Source organism: Scomber scombrus, chromosome 2 (assembly GCF_963691925.1).
Source record: "Scomber scombrus chromosome 2, fScoSco1.1, whole genome shotgun sequence".
Lineage (NCBI taxonomy): Eukaryota > Metazoa > Chordata > Actinopteri > Scombriformes > Scombridae > Scomber > Scomber scombrus.
In genome coordinates this window covers 25,835,158-25,853,249 of record NC_084971.1, presented here as the reverse complement: position 1 = coordinate 25,853,249, position 18,092 = coordinate 25,835,158, and the positions used below count along the sequence as shown (strand labels likewise).

General features: G+C 40.8%; 1 protein-coding gene across 2 annotated transcripts in view; it reads right to left on the bottom strand.

Annotated features, from left to right (window-relative positions):
• fat1a (FAT atypical cadherin 1a) overlaps positions 1-18,092 on the bottom strand; it is a 72,628-nt gene that overhangs the window by 16,518 nt on the left and 38,018 nt on the right. For both annotated transcript variants that reach the window (XM_062433651.1, XM_062433643.1), the window contains exons 7-13: positions 17,838-17,977; positions 10,604-10,879; positions 10,113-10,323; positions 5,418-9,491; positions 4,567-4,763; positions 4,267-4,420; positions 2,722-2,955 (exon numbers count right to left, since the gene is read on the bottom strand). In XM_062433651.1, the coding sequence (XP_062289635.1) occupies positions 2,722-2,955; positions 4,267-4,420; positions 4,567-4,763; positions 5,418-9,491; positions 10,113-10,323; positions 10,604-10,879; positions 17,838-17,977 (5,286 nt within the window). The remainder of the gene's footprint in view (positions 1-2,721; positions 2,956-4,266; positions 4,421-4,566; positions 4,764-5,417; positions 9,492-10,112; positions 10,324-10,603; positions 10,880-17,837; positions 17,978-18,092) is intronic.

Below are 18,092 nucleotides of genomic sequence, written 5' to 3'. Positions count from 1 at the left end.
GTTGTCATCACCAGTAAGACTGATGGCCACATCAACAGAAAGACTACTCTAAGTACAAGGTGTAAACAAGCATATTGATTCTTATATTGATGTAGTGATTCTTGAATGATTCAAATCATCACCCTCTATTCTAATTCTTAAGCATCCATCTTTCACACAGCCTCTGATAAACAGGGGCTGTAAACGTCTAATCCATGCCATCCTCATAACTCATGTCCTCCCACTAGCAAGACGCTCCCAGCAACGAGACAGAGACGGATCACAATAATAATCATAATGCCTTTCTGCAGGTGGCCCCCATTTGGAATATGCTATTATATTCCCATTTATCAGGTAAGTGCCCCCATCCTCCGTGGATCTCATTATCGTGCTGGAGAGACTACCGGGGAGAGCGCTGCTTATGTGGTTTCCCATCGCTTTTATTTGGTCAGATCATCCTTGAAACAATTGCTTAATGGTGGTTAAGTGAATTACGCTGAATCACAATTGGCTATATTGCCTCATACACACATGTTTATGATTTTTATGCTCATCTCAATCCCACACCTGGAATGTTTGATATTAAAGAAACATCTTTTTCTTCACAGTGTTGGCAGGATCATCAAGAACATGTATGAATCTGACACAAATTAAATACATCCACAATGGAGCAACATGAGAAATAGGATGAAAATAACATCAAGGCAGTGCAGAAGGCAAAGAGAGGCACGCGGATAAGGGCAGAGTGATAAAGGACAAAGCAGAATTAGAGAAGGAATGTGTAGTCGCATAACTTTAGTTTATCACAGATCAAGGGCACCAGTCTGGGTCTGTTTGTCTGTCTGGTTTATAACTATTCCACACTGATAAGTGCTGCCTCTCAGAGATTGTAACAGCAGGATGAACTGACGAGCAGCCATGTGGGTAAGTATCAAACATCTTCCAGCCAAATGGGCAGGCAGATCATAGAGACTGTGGCACATAGCAGCCACTGCCAAGAATGAGTCTACGCAGAGATAGACAGAGTCAAATATCGATGGAAGATAAAGCAACCCTTTTCTCTTAGGAGAAGGGTTACATTAAGCTTCACATTTTGATGGTTGGCTGCAAAGCCTGAGTGAAGTGGGTCAAAGCTACAACGCCTATTTCTCTTGTACACACTGCATGTTGCATTGGACTTGCCAGTTGTGCTCCAAGCGTATGAACTAAATAAAAAAAATACTAGAAAGTCACACAAAAAAAGAACTTTGGAATTCTACATTTCGATATGTGTGACATCCATGCCTGCCTGTGAGAGAAATAGTAATCAACTTCCTCTCTGTTTTCTCTCAGTGTAACTCCAAATAATTGCTGCCCCTGGCTAAACTGCAGGGGGCACCGTTTTTATCCACCCCTGCTTCAAGTACCCTTATCCTTGATATTCAAAACGTGAAGCAAATTTTGTGCCAGCAAAGCCTCAGGGAAGAAATGTCTTCTCTTTTCTTTCACCATTTAACGTTTCTGTCCAAGGGACCCAATTCTAGCATCCCTTTCATTCTGTCAAGCTGTCAGTCCACCCAAAACGAGGGGCTGGAAAAGGGGAAATCGAAAGAGAGGGCGTCAATTCTCTGGCAGTGAACAGGCTGAAATGGTTCTTCAAGAATATACTGCTCCACTAAACTAAAGGTGTAATCTGGAATGGCAGGTCAAACAGCTTCCTGGATAAAGTCTCTAGGAGCTTAAATGACTGTTAAACTGCATGCTTTTAGTTCTCCGTCTTATTCACATGTGAGCTTTTTGGTGGTTGGCAATGCTTACTGAAAGGTGAGGACGACTGAGATAAATATGTGGCCCTGTGGCTTTGCACCAGGCAAATGGAAAATTGCAATCAGCCCTTTTGAGGATTCAGCTTGAGGAGAGAAGAATTTCATTAGAGTGTAATGGAGCTTTTAATTTGAGGGGTTGATCATTCATGAAATTCCACATTTGTTATCCCTCCCTCTTCCCATTTAGTGTAATACAGTTGCATAATGAAAAGATAATAGCCTTTGCATTTGAGTCAGCATTGAGCCAAGATACATATGCATATACCATGATGCTAAAAAGGTATATGCTTAAATGTACGTACTTTTTTAATGTGATCTTGAGTAATGGTCTGGGTTGCCATTAATTGCATTTTAAGTATAAAGTACAGGCATTTTTAACCTTCATGCCTCACAATTAACGTTCTACTGCTAGAGCTAAAGTGAAGCACATTTTCCTGAGAGCTTTCAGTGTCTCCAAAGTTTATCTACAACATAATTATTCTTTAAACTTAATTATTCATTCAGTGAATGGTGTGGCAGTGTGGCAGTAATGCTATAGCACCTAATATACAGCACAGATATTTACAAAAAAATTGAGATTTTAGGAACCCTATCATACTTATTAATAATCAGAGAACAGAAAGCTTGTCCACAGGTAAGACACAGCTACATCTAAATATATGAATAACATGTTTTTCCGAGTTTGCATAGGCGAACTCTGCTCAAACGGATAATAAATGCAGAAAAGCTGATTCAACTGTACTGATGTTCACTATTATAATATGATTCAGAAGTCAAAACAAAAGTGTCTATTTAAAGTTAAATAGTTCTAAATGAGCAACTCCGAACTCCCTTTTAGAAACTAAATGCATCACTATACTTGACAGAGAGTGATACTATTTCTTGCAGAGAGAACAAGGTCATTGAAAAATTGTGTCTAAGAAGAAAAATTCCTCACCAGTGTCGATATCATTTGCCTGCAGTTTTGCCACAAATGTGCCCATCTCTGTGTTCTCAAAGACTGTAAAGGTGTACGGATCGGCTGAGAACTGAGGCACATTGTCATTGGCGTCTTCCACAGTGATATGGATGTCAGCCTCACAGTACCGCCCTCCTCCGTCCACTGCCCGCACTTTGAACTTGTGCTCATCTTGCTCCTCTCGGTCAAGGGGCTGTGAGGTCTTCAACTCCCCTGAGGGTGAGACAGAACATTTTTAGAAAAACACACAAACAAACAGATATACACTCTTAAGGACAAGAGGAATGTCACTTGCTATCCATACCACAATAAACACGTTTTTTTAACAGACTCAAAATCCATGTAAGCAATTAATCAAGAGATTGAATTTATGTATAAGAGGACAAACCATTTATACTCTAAGCACTGTAAACTTATTTTCTACTGCGTACTAACCAGTAAAAAGCATCTAAACCACTAATGGCTTTCAAGTGCGAAAAGAGGGGACTAAATAAGTAATTGAAGCGCAAGCACAGAGACAGAGTGGAGAAGAGAGTGTGGAGCTGAAGGAAAACATCAGAGTTGGCAGCTAAGAGCAGCTTGGAAGTGTCCTGGGATGTGAGGCAGCCAACATTACCACAACCTCTCTGGAAAACTCCAGAGCCTCTTGGCGGTCCTCATAAGCAATAATCCTACTCGTCTGCACCGAAAAAAATAACATCCCCTCTACATAACAGTAGCTCTGCTGCATGAGACTCAATATTGAGGATTGCCAAAAGAAAGCTGGATGGCATTGTTGCCTCGTTGTTAGCTACGGTGAAATTCAGGCAGTGTCATTTAAAATCTACTGTCATAGTTTGTTTTGTGCTTTCACACTTTTATTTTGCATTTATTTTTTTTAAAACAGGTTGGTGGTGATTAACTGGCATTATTGTTATTTCTTTTCTCTTTTTTCATCCTTGCAGCCAGATGGAGAGTCTGATTTAGAGGGTCTCCCAGAAGAAATAGTTTACAGGGAAGAAGTATAGCAGTCATAAATTCAATGCAAGTATGCAACTGTGTATTACAGTGCCACTGTGGGTCTTTCAGTTGCCTTGCAGGGAAATGTTCTTGGCTTTTTTTTTAAACGAATAAGTTAATAACAAATGGGCATGAGAAAAATTGCCCCCTTCATAGCTGATAATGATTTGAGCATGTACAGAAACACAAATACAGAAACCCCAAAAGTTTGCAGAGGGATTACAATTCTCAAATCTTAAGAGTGTGGAATAGAAGACCTTTTTTGATTTTACTGCTTGAAGCAGAAGGTCAACAGTATTTCATCAGAGACTTTGACACGAGTGCCCCACATACTGCTTTCTAATATTCTGAATAACCTGCGACACAGCTGGAATGCAATCTAACTCAATGATTGTGGATACTAAAGACCTCAACTATCTATTTCAGATCATGGGTTGACACTGACCACAATACATCACACAGTAAGTACTTTTCTTCATACACAAAAGCCTTTGCACACATTCCTGTCACCACACAGATACACACCTGTATCAGAGTCAATGATGAACAATTCTGATCCAACTCCCTGGAGCTCATAAGAGATTTGAGCGTTTGAGCGGATGTCAGCATCTGTGGCTGAGACCTGCAAGATGAGTCTGCCAGCAGGGGAGTCCTCTGGGACGCTCTCGCTATATAGAGACTGGGAGATGGATGGAGTAAAAAGAGGAAAAATTGAAAAGAAAAAGTGAATAACAGGAAGTATACGAATAATGTGAAATAGTAGGCACACAAAACTGAAACAAAGTGCTGAAATTACAACACTGTGGCAAAGCTAACTGACTATACCTTTTCGCATATAGGGTTGTTGTCATTGGCATCCAGCACCTTAACCTCCACAATAGCTTTGGCAGTGAATATGCCATCACTGGCAGTGATGTTAAGGAGATAATTGTCTTTCTCCTCACGGTCCAAGGGCTTCCTGACAGAGACCTTCCATTCATTCTGAATGTGTTCGATGGCAAATTGGCCCAGTGGATCCCCTCCTGTTTGGTGTTAAAAAGAAATATATCACTTTAGAATGATCAACAGCTTAGAACTCTTCCTTTTAAATAGGAAACACCCAGGGCCAATAAAAAGGATTTAAGGACAAGATTGTGTCCTCAATTTTAAACTCGATTCCACTAAATATTAATAAATAATGATTGAAATCACCATTCAAGCATTCATCACTACTTCACAAATCAAATCCGTATTGCTAAATCAAATATGTTAGGTACACAAGCACATTTTCATGTCAAGAAACAACAGAAAATGTTCATGAACTCATGAAAGTGCTAGTTTCTGATTTCTCTTGATATTTCCAGGCTTGGCATAGTTAATTCACACATGCTAATTAGCACCAGAGGAAGTATTTTTCCCCAGTCTATTTCAAAGCATTATTCAGATAATTATACATTTCTGTATTATGATGACCTAAATATTTGCCTTGAGCTTCAGCAGATTAGGCGATAACTCAGACTCCTAACAGATAATAGGACTGTGTAATGTTTCAAAGATGAGATATTATCATCATATTAAGTGCCATAAACGGATAATCCCCCCTAAGCTCTGTTTATGAAAAACTGTTACACAAAGGAGTAGGGAGTAAACTCTCTGGGCTTACTAATTATCTGTTTGGCAAAATAATAAACGCCCACCTGTGATGAAGTAGTTCACTTGTTTATTGATGTCCTCAGAATCATCATCAGTGGTGCTGAGGATAGCGATCACCCCGCTGGGAGGAGGGTCATCTTCACTGACTGTGCCTTTGTAGATTTCTGCAGTGAAGCGGGGTGGGTTGTCATTCACATCAGCGACTGTTACCCTCACTCTAGTGGCAGTCACATGTTGGACTTTATCCCCTTGGTCTGTGGCTACGACTGTGATTATATATTTGTCCATCTTTTCACGGTCTAGCTCTTTTAAGGTGGTCACCCATCCAGTTTCACTATTAACAGCAAAGAGCTCTGAGATCTCTGGTGAGTTCTGCTTGGGGTCAAGGCTGTAAACGACATGGCCATTGGTTCCAGAGTCTTGGTCAGTGGCTTTGACTTGGATTACTTGAGCCCCACTTGGGAGGTTTTCCACAATGACAGCGTCGTAAGGGTCCGAATCAAAGACAGGGTTGTTGTCATTAAGATCTTTCACTTGGATGTCTATATTCACAGATGAAACTATCTCATAGTTTTCATGCTTGTTTTGTGCAAGCAGCGTGAGTTGGTACCATTTGGTAGTCTCATGGTCGAGGCTTTTCTGAAGTTTCAAGACTCCAGCGTCTCTGTCTACAACAAACACTTCATCTTCATTGCTCTCAGGAGTGTTGCCCTTTACAAGGCTGTATAAGACTGGCTGTTCACTTTCTGCCTGAATCACATCGATCTCTGTTCCAATGGGAAGGTCTTCAGCAATGGTATAACGGTAATGTGGTTCAGCAAATTTGGGAAGTGGTGTCTCTGGTGAAACAATCCTAATGTAAACCTGAACAACAGAATATTTGGATGGATTCCCAGTATCCTTTGCCCTAACAAAGAATGCATAGAGATCATTTTCAAGCCCAATGAGACTCTCTTTGGTTACAATGACCCCAGAGGTAGGATGGATTTCAAAGTTCTCTGCCACATTTTCAACATCTGCTACAATTGAGTATTCTATGTCAGCATTGCTTCCCTCGTCCATGTCTGAAGCAGCAATTTTAATCACAGAGGTCCCCTTTAGGACATCTGATGCAATAGTGGCTTTATATTCAACTGCCCTGAATTGTGGGGCATTGTCATTGACATCTGTTAGAATGACATTGACAGTACAAAAGCCTACTTTTCCACCTCCATCTTTAGCTATGAGAGAAATAGGAATAACCTTCTCAATGGTATTCTCACGGTCAAGCATCTCGAGAGTGAGAATCTCTCCATTTTCATTGACCGAGAACTTGTTTGTTGCAAAGTCATTCACAATCCGGTATGTTATTTGCCCATAAATGCCTTCATCGTCATCTGTTGCTTTTGCTTCAGCTACAAAAGTACCGACAGGTGAGTTTTCAACAAGCTCTACCACATAGTCCAACTGAGAGAAGGTGGGGTTGTGGAAGTTGGCACCAATAACTGTTACGTTGACAAGGGCCGAGCTTCTGAATACACTGTCTGATACTGACACATTGAGGATGTACTGAGGCTGCATATGTGGCCTGCGGTGGTTGGAAATCACAATGGCACCTGTGTATTTGTCAATGGCAAAGTTCTGATCCTCATTTCCCGATATGATGGAGAACCTCAGCTTGTTTGAGTCTGAGCTATCAGCATCAGATGCCTGGACTTGGGTGATGAAGTGTCCGCGTGAGGCTAATTCACTGATGGTAGTTTTGTAAGTGTGCTCTGTAAATATTGGAGCATTGTCATTCAGGTCGGTGACATCTATTGTTACAATGACATCACTTGAGAGGGCTGGTACTCCTCCATCCACAACACGAACCCTCAACCGGTGTTGTTGAAACTCCTCATGATCAAGTACTTGAGCAGTAGAGATTATTCCTGTATCACGGTCAATGGTGAAATATTCTGAACTCTTCCCCTTCTCCTCGACAAACTGAAAGAATACTTCTTGGTTATTACCAGTATCGGAATCTTTGGCATCAACCTGCAAAACCGATGTACCAATGACAGAGGCCTCAGAAATATTGGCATAGTAGGTCTTTGATAGGAACACAGGGGCGTTATCATTTACATCTTCCAGTATGATATCTACAAATACTTCAGAGTGTGCTCCAGTAAGAGAGTCTGTGGCTCTTACATTTAATTTGTATGCAGGATGTGTCTCAAAGTCCAAAGGCTGAATCACATTGATAACACCTGTGTTGAAATCAATTGAGAACTGTTTAAAGGGATCTCCCTCAGAGATGGTGTAAACAATTCGAGGCCCTTCAGAATCATTCGCCTGTACATGAAGCACAGGTGTGCGCAACTGAATATTTTCAGGGATTTCAATGCTGTAAAAAGGCTTCTCAAACACAGGCATCGCTTTGTTCACCACTGTTATTGGCACTTCTACTTCTGCTGAGAGTGCTGGCTCCCCATTATCCTTAGCTATAACAATGATGACAAAGTCAGTGTCAAGCGACTCTTTCTCAAACTTCTTTTTGAGGGAGATTTCACCAGAGGGATTGATTTCAAAGTGCCCATGATCTTCCTTTAACTGATAATGGATATCTGCATTCTGGCCCAGGTCTTTGTCCACTGCTGTGACCTGCCGGATGACCTGGCCTTCTTCTGCGTCCATTTGGACCAGAGCATGATAGGGAAGGTTCACAAACATAGGTTTGTTGTCATTTACATCTTCCACTGTCACAGTTACGAGAACATGAGCCCCCTCTTTAGTTTTGTCCTCCCTGGTGACCTCAATAACAATATCAAATGTGTCTTGTGTTTCACGATTAAATGGTATTCCAGTGGTTGAGATTACCCCAGATGTGCGGCTGATTTCAAATCTGCTGTCAGGGTTCAAAATTTTGTAAAACAAAGGCTCGTTCACCTGGTTCCCAACAGCAGCAATGACTGCTAGCGTTTTCTTCTCGGAAGAGTTTTCTTTGACGTAGGCTTTGTAAGACTCTCTAGTGAACTTAAGCTTGCTCTCCTTGTTTTCCTTTACATTTATCTTGACTGTGGCAACAGTAGCAAATCTTCCATCCGAAACCCTTACTTTCAATTCATATCTGCTCCTCAGTTGTGTAACATTTTGAATAGAGATTATGCCTGTGATTGGATCAATTTTAAATTTATCACCAATATTCCCCTCAGAGATGGAAAAGAGAAGTTTGGAGTTAGGCCCAGAGTCCAAGTCAGTAGCATTCACTGTAATAACTTCCACCCCTTTGTATGTTGGCACTACGATAGTTGTCTCATACAGTTCTTGGCTGAAAACTGGTGAACAGTCATTAATATCAATTACTTCAATGGTCACGTTGGCTGGCGTTTCTGCAAACAGCCGTGGCATTCCTAGATCATGGACCTGGACTGTGAAGCGGAAAATATTCCTCTGTTCATAATTCAACGCTGTTGTGATTCTGATAGCCCCGGTGCTAGAGTCAATGGCAAAATAATTATGCGCGAAAGGTTCGACAATCTGATAGATGAGCATGGCATTCTGGTCACAATCAGCATCAGAGGCACGGATGACAAAAGGAGTGTTTTCATGGGTCAGAACAACACTGTTGATGGAGGCAGACTCGCTGATTACTCCTTTGAATTCCCCCTGGAGAAAGATTGGAGCATTGTCATTTTCATCCTTCAGATGAATCTGAAGTGTTGTGTTGCTGGCGAGTCCAGCCATATTGGTGCCTTGTATGATAAGCTTATATTGAGAGGTGGTCTCATAATCTAAAGCTCTCTGGGTCACAACCACTCCAGAGTTTGGGTTTATATCAAATGCGTTGTTGATGTTGCCATCTTTTATCTGAAAGAAAACAGATGACTGGCTGACAGCTGTGACCAAGCTCACAAAACTTCCTGGATGGACTGATTCACTGATTTCTGCAGAGAACTCTTTTTCAGTGAATCTGGGGGCTGCATTGTCAGAAACTGTTACCACAATGTGTACATTGGCTGTAGTTGACAGTGAAGATACTCCTTTATCAGATGCCTTAACAGTGAGTTCGAATTGGGTCTTGCTGCTGCGATCAAGCTCTTTGGCTACTGTAATTGTCCCGAGGACAGGGTCGATGGCAAATGAGTTTGCAACATTTCCTGCAAGAAACAGAAGACAAAAGAAAAAAAAATATTTTTGTGGCTGCTTGAAAAATATTCTTCATTCTTACATTTGCAGTTTGCCTTGAAATTATGACATAATATAAAATATATGGTGAAAAACTGCCACATATTCTGTCAAGAAGATGTGGTTTAGGATTTGTAATGTAAATTTTTCCCCACTAGACATCCAATCGTATTTGAGGCCTGTCATCCAAAGCCCTCAGTTTGAATCCAAACAAGGCATGCTATAGTCAAATTACATTAGGTCATCTGAATTATTTCAAAAATGCATGTATTCAAACAAAAAAGCTAATAGCCGCAATTGTTTCATGCTCACAACACAGCTTATTGTAGGAGAAAAGCATCGTGGGAAAAACTGCTCATCTCCTACGTATTTGGAGATCCTCTAGACAAAGTCCTTAATATTCTCCTTCTCTTTGTAAAGTATTCCATTCATGATCAAGATTCAGTGGGCAGCAGAACTCAACATGACTCGTACATTTTTACGAGCTGACTTCATATGCATTATTTGACAATGAAAGCTTTCTCCTCTCAGAGAAAACATAACATGGAAATTGCAGCTTGTTAAAATGGCACTGCAACTTTGTGTGCATTTACCTGACTCAATGCTGTAGAGGATCTCTGCATTCTGGCCCTTGTCTTTGTCAAGAGCTGTGACCTGGAGCACAGCTGAGCCTATGGCAGCAGACTCAAACACACGGCCAGAGTAAGGTGTGCCTATAAACCAGGGTGCATTATCATTGGTGTCTCCCACGTTGACAATAACTCGCACAAGGTTCCTCTTCACTGGGATGTCTTGGTCTCGTACCTAGAGATGAGAAATTTGGACAGTTAAAGAAATATAGAGGAGAGGGAAAACATATTCAGACAAGTGTATGAAACCCCTTAAGGGATAATTCTCTCTTGAAAACAATAACTAAATTATTCATATTTTGAAAAGCATAGAAACAAAGCTTGTCTTAATTTCATGGTTGTTTCATTTTTCAATGAAGTGAACACTCAAAAATAAACTCTAAACCATTCAATTGTATGTAGCAGCTCATCATTTTCATTCACTATTGTGAAATTGTCACATCTTTGATCCGTACCATGACAGTGAGGACGTGGCTATGCATAGTCTCATGGTCCAGTTGTTCCGCAGTGTAAAGAATGCCTGTTCCTGGGTCAAGTCTGAACTTTCTCAGGCTGAAGGGATCAGTGCTGCTCAGGAGTGTAAAGGTCAGTTTGTTCTTCTCGTCTTCGTCCATAGCACTGATCTGTAGGACCTCGGCCCCAGCTGGAGTGTCTTCAGGGACATTCACTTCATACTTAGGCTGAGAGAACTGTGGTCGGTGGTTGTTGGTGTCAATGACACGGATAAGGACCTATAGGGAACAGAAAAGTAAATGGTAGAGTATGTATTATTCAACACCTGACCTGTGTTATCTTCCAAATCACGGAAAGAATGTTAAGGTTCTTATGTGAACCTTTTTCTCATTTTGTCCCCCAAGGACTGTTCATGTTTCTGAATGTAATTGGATGGTTGAATCAATCTAATAAAATCAAATGTTAGTGAAGTTTGAAAATTATGACACAGTGGTCCCTAATCTAGGTTAGGTTTCTGTGAGGGTTAGAGTTACACGTGCACATACATAAACAGGATACTCCCAAACACCTGATAGTAACCAGATTCAGATTCAGACAACTTTATTGATCTCAATGTGCAATTCATTTGCAGCTTCCCAGTCCATTCCTTCAGCCTCAACAAACATCAACCAAACTACTAGTAAGCATGTAAACATACATAAATTACTAAAAACAATGTAATAACAGCACAAGTTGCAATACTTGTAAAGTACTTAAAGAAAGGCACCCAACCATTCAAAAGTCATGTTAATGATACTTATATCTTAATTTTCAGCCTCTACCTCTCTTTCGTCTGCACACATAAGCAATGTTGTGCAAATAAAGATAAGATCAATACATATTCTGGCAAAAGCATATTTTAACTGAATAGCCATTTAATGCTTCAAACAGTGAAAACAAGAAATCAATGGAGAATAACCACAATTTGTCCAAATGAATTCTGAACTATAGGAGCAGGAGATTAAATTGAGACTACATGTGTGATAAACCACATGTCAGCAAGCTGTCAACTGTGGGAAGTAAAAAGGCATGTGCAGTAATATTAATAATATAACAACGTGTCTAAAAGTAAAATATGCTTTAGGGTGGTTGCACATGTTCTAGTTTGACTGTTTCGAAGTATTCTGCTGATACATTTGCAAAAAAGTATTCAGACTCAAACCTATGACACAAATTTCTACACATATGTGCCCCTCTTTTTGGACAGCAAAAAGTGCAGTCACAGTGTTTTTTTTCTCTCTCCACAACAAAGAATCTAACATCCCCAAACTGTAAAATTCCACTGGGAGCATGTTTTATCAACACCAGCCACTCGTCTACTGGACTTCCGACAGAGGATTATGGAGAGCTGCTGGAATGCCATCTCTGCTTCCCAGACCAGCGAGGGGCTTCTACCGTTGCCAAACATGGGGAACAAAGGGATCAGCCCAGATTAGACACCTGCATACCAGACACCAGGGGGTGATGTCCCGTAAGGAAACAGTCGAAGCCGAGCTGTTTGGTGCAGGAACAGTGGAGGGGACTGTAGTCACAAAAGCAATGACCAGCTTACTGGCTGACCAGAATTTGTCAGATCTCTGGTCAACACAACTGCCCACTTTTGTTTTTTTTTTCTCATAATACTGTTTGTTGAGCACTGTGAGCCTATATCAGAGACAAATATAGACTCAACCTGACAGGAGTGATAACATTTACAGTCTGCTGTGTACTGTGATGTTGGCAATGCTGCTGAGGCTCACAGATGTCATCTTGCAGGGGGAGCGTTAGGCTGCATGCTGTCTGTCAGTGCTGTACGCTGGCTGTTTGCCACAAGTCCTGTGTCACAAGCGACTAATGTCACACTGCTAATCAGGATACATTATATCAAATAAATACACTTTTCTAATCAGACATTAACCCAGAAAAAAACATATGAAATTGGGCATCTGGTGCATGTTGCGCCCTTAGAAGCCTGACAGTCTATCTCATTCCAGGCATGTCTTCTCATGTCATGCCAGACATCATATAGTACCAGATCCCTGATGTCTCACAATCCACCTTTAACACACACAGATGCACACGCATACACCCACACACAGGCACACAAATGTGCACTTCCACACATACATTCACACAAAGAGGCTGTCCAATGTGTCTCAATCTGGCCAGCGTCAGATAGCACGTCTTGTGAATAGTGAGTAAGGTGGCAAGAGCTGATAGCGCTGTCAAGAAGCAGAAAGGAAAAGACCCTGGTCAGTGGTATCCACATCTATCCAGAATGTACTATTTCACGTGGTTTAGAAAGCACACAAAAGATTATTCAGCACCCTTCTATCCCCCATATGCACACAAACTTGCCTTTCCCTTTGCAAGGAAGCTCTACAACACTTCAAAGGAACTTTGCCATCAAACATCACAAAGCAGCATGATACAGCCTGACTGCAGCAGAATTGCTGGTGTAGAAGAAAACTCTGTAGTCTTTGTATATGGCTTCCTCTGGGTATGCTGGACAGGAACAAGATTGGGACTGAGACACAGATTTGACAGATGGAGATACTAAAGAAAAAAAGTGTTATGAGGGTGAGATGAGAGTAAGAAACGTGAGACGTGACAGAGAGAAAAAAAAAGAAAGCTAAGGGAAATTGTCATTTAGAAAACACGGGTTGTGGGTGAAAGAAATAAACAAACAAAAAAGCTGGGAATAAGATGCAAAAAGTCCAGAAGGAAAAGAGTCCAAGACATAACGTCAGCTTTGATACTGAAGGGAAGAAACATATAGAGTATGAGTGAATAAGGTGAACCTTCGAGTGAGACATAAAGAGATTCTTTGTAATGTGGACTGAGATAACATGAGAAACAGGAGACCAGGAACAGATTGTGTGCAGAACAGCTTGAGGTACTTCTGCACAGCAAAGGGAGGATGTCATATAGCAGGAGATGGGGGAAGGGTGGCTGGGCTGTATGCCGAGGCTGCCTTGTTGGCGCAGCTCCTGGCTATGAGGTGCCCGAGCTGGAATGCAGCGCCCCTTGTCTATATCAGCTGATCCTTCAGAGACGCCTTCATAGAACTACAATTGTCAAATGGAAAGCATACAACAGAATAGCTGACTGTGTTCTACGGACCTCCCACAGACCACAATCCCTCATACTGATACTGCCACTGGATTCACTGGAAGGTTGCATGTGCAAAGTCATTTTGAATTTGCAGCCTATAGTTAGTCACTGTAATCTGAAAATTAAAAAAAAGATGTTTAGGAACAAAGGTGTGCTTAGGACGCCATAAATAGAACAACATGGCTTCTGCATAACAAAACACCTTTTGTGCGGTGTCCAGAACAAGTCACACGAGAGCTTTCATTGCACTCACTGTCCTGCTGTGCCATGCGTAGGAGAAGAAGCCCCCCCCCCCCGTCAGGTGCCAGGTTCTGGGCAAAGGCAGGGCACTGGCACTGAGCACTCGTACATGTTCCCAAAACAGGATTAACACAGACCACTACCTACAGAAGTCCAGGGTTCTTGTTTGTGCTATACTCTTCCCAAAAAGAATAATCATTATCCCTGCATGCCTGGCCAATAAATGTGGGGATTTTTGAAAAACAGAGTGAGAAAATCATAAAGAAAGACAAAGAGGGCTACAGGGAGACAGAGAACAAAAAGGAAAAAAAAACATTCCAAGGAGGGAGAAAATAGGCCAGCCCGTCTGGCAGCACAGCTTCCACATGACTTTGATTTGAGGAATAGATAAGTCCAACTTTGAGCTTTCACGAGGTGCGCTGGATGTGTGTGATCTGGTAGATCTAATTTGCAGTGAGACTCTGTGTGACTTGTTTCAAAGGTAAAGAAGATACTGTCCCCAAAGAAAACAAATACATACTCAATAAACAATTAGTGATTCGCTTGCATATGTTTTCCTTTTGAAATTCTCTCTCCTTGGTTTCAGGTGATGTGGCTAGCACAATATAATACTTTTATAAGGAGACATTTGATTACTCAACATAATCTTGCATCTCAAATAATCTAAAAATCATAATATTTATACCAGTGTTTGACAGTTAATTCTAATGCTGCACCATCAGGTGGACTAATTACTTGCTTATTTCTTACATAAGTAACATTACATGACTTAAACACCGTTTAAAAGTCCATGTACTTCCAGCAAGTTTACAGTTTCTATTCAAGCCTATGCTAACAGAGCAAATGCTATAAATGGTGAACAATGTTATCAAGTAAACAACTTAGTAGCCTAAACACTCAAAGATGGCTTGCTTGAAACATGTCAAAACACTCCATATCCTCAGGACATTTAAGGCTTTCCCAAAATATGTACAAGTCAATCAACTGGTACAAAGTGAGATCATTCTTTGAAGGTTATATGCTGATTTTCAGTATAAAAATAGTATAAATAAAGATGCATTTACAACCAAATGTGGGTAATTGGTACAGTCTCTCTTAATACTATATGCCTCATGCAGTCACCTATTTGGCTCTCATATCCCAGGCAGCTGGCCTACATCACAAAGTGTGGTTTATGGAGCATACAAATTCAGTAAATCCATTCCTTCAACAGAAAACAGCTGACCTACAGTGGTCAGCTGGGTAACTAGCACTCATCTGCAAGACAGCCTATCAGTCACAGCACTAATAATATATACAAAAATATACACTTTCAAAACATGCAGATAGTAAGAGAGAGTGTACTGTTTCAGGCAATGGGCTTAATGTGTTTTATGACTGATGATTCTTTGAGGCATTTCTTGAGTAGTGGTTAAAATAAACCACGGCTGTGTGATATGACGATATATGTCATCTATTGCTTCATATTCTGCTCTTTTGTGTATTTCACTGTGTCACAAACCACACTTTTTTTCGGCAATATTTTTCGTCATTTGGAGACCATTGCATTCTTCAACACGGCACAGATGCAGGCAGGAAATGTGCATGAAGGCAGTACAAACAAAATGGAGGAAAGTTAACATGACACAGGACGGGGAAATAAAAAAAGGAGAAGGTCTCCGACTAGGCACGACAAAACGAGGAGCTCATATATAAAAGAGGGTCTAATCTGTCACATGGACATAGTTTGGGTATGAAAAGTCTGACATGGACCAGAAAAACGTACTTTGCAAATAAACGACAGACAGCAGACTCAAATACCACCAACCTCTTTTACCACCTATGCAAGAATCACATCAAAAAGTACAGGAAAGCCTCTAACTCCAACCTTCTTATGTATAAACTATTTATTCATTTAATCTACAGAAAATGTGCTACCTGTGACCTAAATCAGGATATGAGATTTTGGTCATATCGCATAGCCGTACGAGGAGCTGATGGGTGATGCCTTATGGAAATTAAATTCATCAAGTTGTCAGCAAACTATCCTTCAGGATCTGTAAAGACAATTTTAAGGGAGTATGCAAAGTATAATTTACATTCTGCGTACAGAGATTATTTTCTGGAGATCCACTCCATCAAATCAACATTTAGGTTACCAGATTTAAATACATCAAAGGCTTATGAGCAACTAGTTTTCTGATCTAAACGTGAGGAATTTAAAGTAAAAAATTAAAGAAAGTTTTGAAGCGCTCATAGTGATGATGTATATCTATATGAACTAAGAAATCATCATCTGTAATGTGAAAGGGTTACTGGTACGGCCAGTCACAGTGAGTATTAGACCTTTTGAATAGGGTAACCTTTGAATGTGATTAATTTTACTTAAAATGTCACTGCATGCAGTATTGCTGAGAGGCTTTAAATAAGTGTCTGTTGCCAGGGCTTTTAAAGAAAGTGCTTTACGGGGAGACAAAATCATGGCTAAGGAAACAGGTACTCTGTGGCTGTTTTTTAAGGTTCTGTAGTAAACTAAAGGACATGCTGCTTCTGTGGATGAGCTGAAAAATGCCGGTGAAGGCGGCGCTTCATCCAAGGCTCAGTGGAGCACAGCAACCAGATGATGAAAGGCTTTATTCATACGGAGTGACAACAAATAGATTCTTTTCCAGCTACAGTTCTCTGAAGCTCCCCTTTGACGACAAAGGACAAAACATTTTGAATGCCGCCATCCCATATGACCCCAACTACCATGTAAATATGTTCAAAATCTCATGGACAGGGCATGACCATGTGAACAAAAACCACAAGACAACTTGCATGGTTAAAAGCTTTTATCATGGCAGTTCAGCTTTGGTATTAGCTGGGGAGCGAGATATATGCAAGTAGGATTAAATTAGCATATTAATATATATTACAATACGAGTATTCAACTGCTTTGGATGAATTTCGAGGGATTTTTTCTAGTCTCATAACATATTCCTTCATCAAAATAGCACATACGAGCGTACAGTTTTCTATTTCGTCCTTTATTTGGCAGTTTTCAGACTGTAGCATTAGCCATATGTGCCTGTATATATGTGAGACTAATATATTTACTTATGTGGGAGATTGAGGCAATCTGCTCCTCTCAGAGTAAGAGAAATAAGAGAATGTTCACAGGTTCAGAGGAAGACAGAGCAGAGGAGGGGCTCAAGAATGCACACATTACAAAAAAAAACTTTGGCTAGACGGCACCATCATCACAGCAGCGCCGCGTCAGGAATGAGACAATGGAAGATTCCTGGAGCTCAACGCTCAACTGAGATGGCAGAAAACTGGGGGGGGGGGGGGGAGAGGAGGAGGAGGAATGCTGACTACCCGTATCATGGTTTAAAACTTGTCAAAAAACTGTTTCAATCACACCTGCTACTATATGCTTCATCGCTTGATGAAGACACAGCTGAACTTGAAATTTAATTAGTATATATGTCTCCCTGTTTGATGAGCTGATGGAAAGATTAGGAGAGCTGCAGAGTACATCAGAGCAATAGAAATGCAACTCTGATTATCCTGTTTAGAGCTTAAATGATGAGTTGATTAATTGACTGTTACATAAAACTATTATCTATGCATATTATCTGTCCATTTTCCGAAAAGGCAACATTATACAGTTAATTAAGTCATGTAGGGATCAGATGAAGACAGATCTATGAAAGGCCATTTACAATGACCAATAGAGTAATGACAGCGTCCCAACGTAAACATATCCTAACAAAAGGGACAGTTTGGCAAATGCTTCACTCATTACTCATCTCTTTCCCCCCGCTATTCCTCACATGTGAAAAACAGAACCATGACAACTGCCTCATCAGCTTCCAACCGTTTCATTAGTGTTTCAATTACCTGGGTGCTGACAGTTCGTGTCCCATCTGTGGCTTCCACCGTCAGGTTGTAATTTGATTTCTGCTCAGCGTCCAGGGGCCGTGCTACAATCAAGGTTCCACTGGCCTTGCCCACGTCAAAGCGGCTGTCATAATTACCACCTGTGGATTTTTTTTGGTGTGTGCAAACAACAAGGAAGGACAAAAGATTAGCGACAAATCATCACTTAGGTGTGCGCATGTAGCAAGGTTACACAAACACTAAATGGGGGCACTG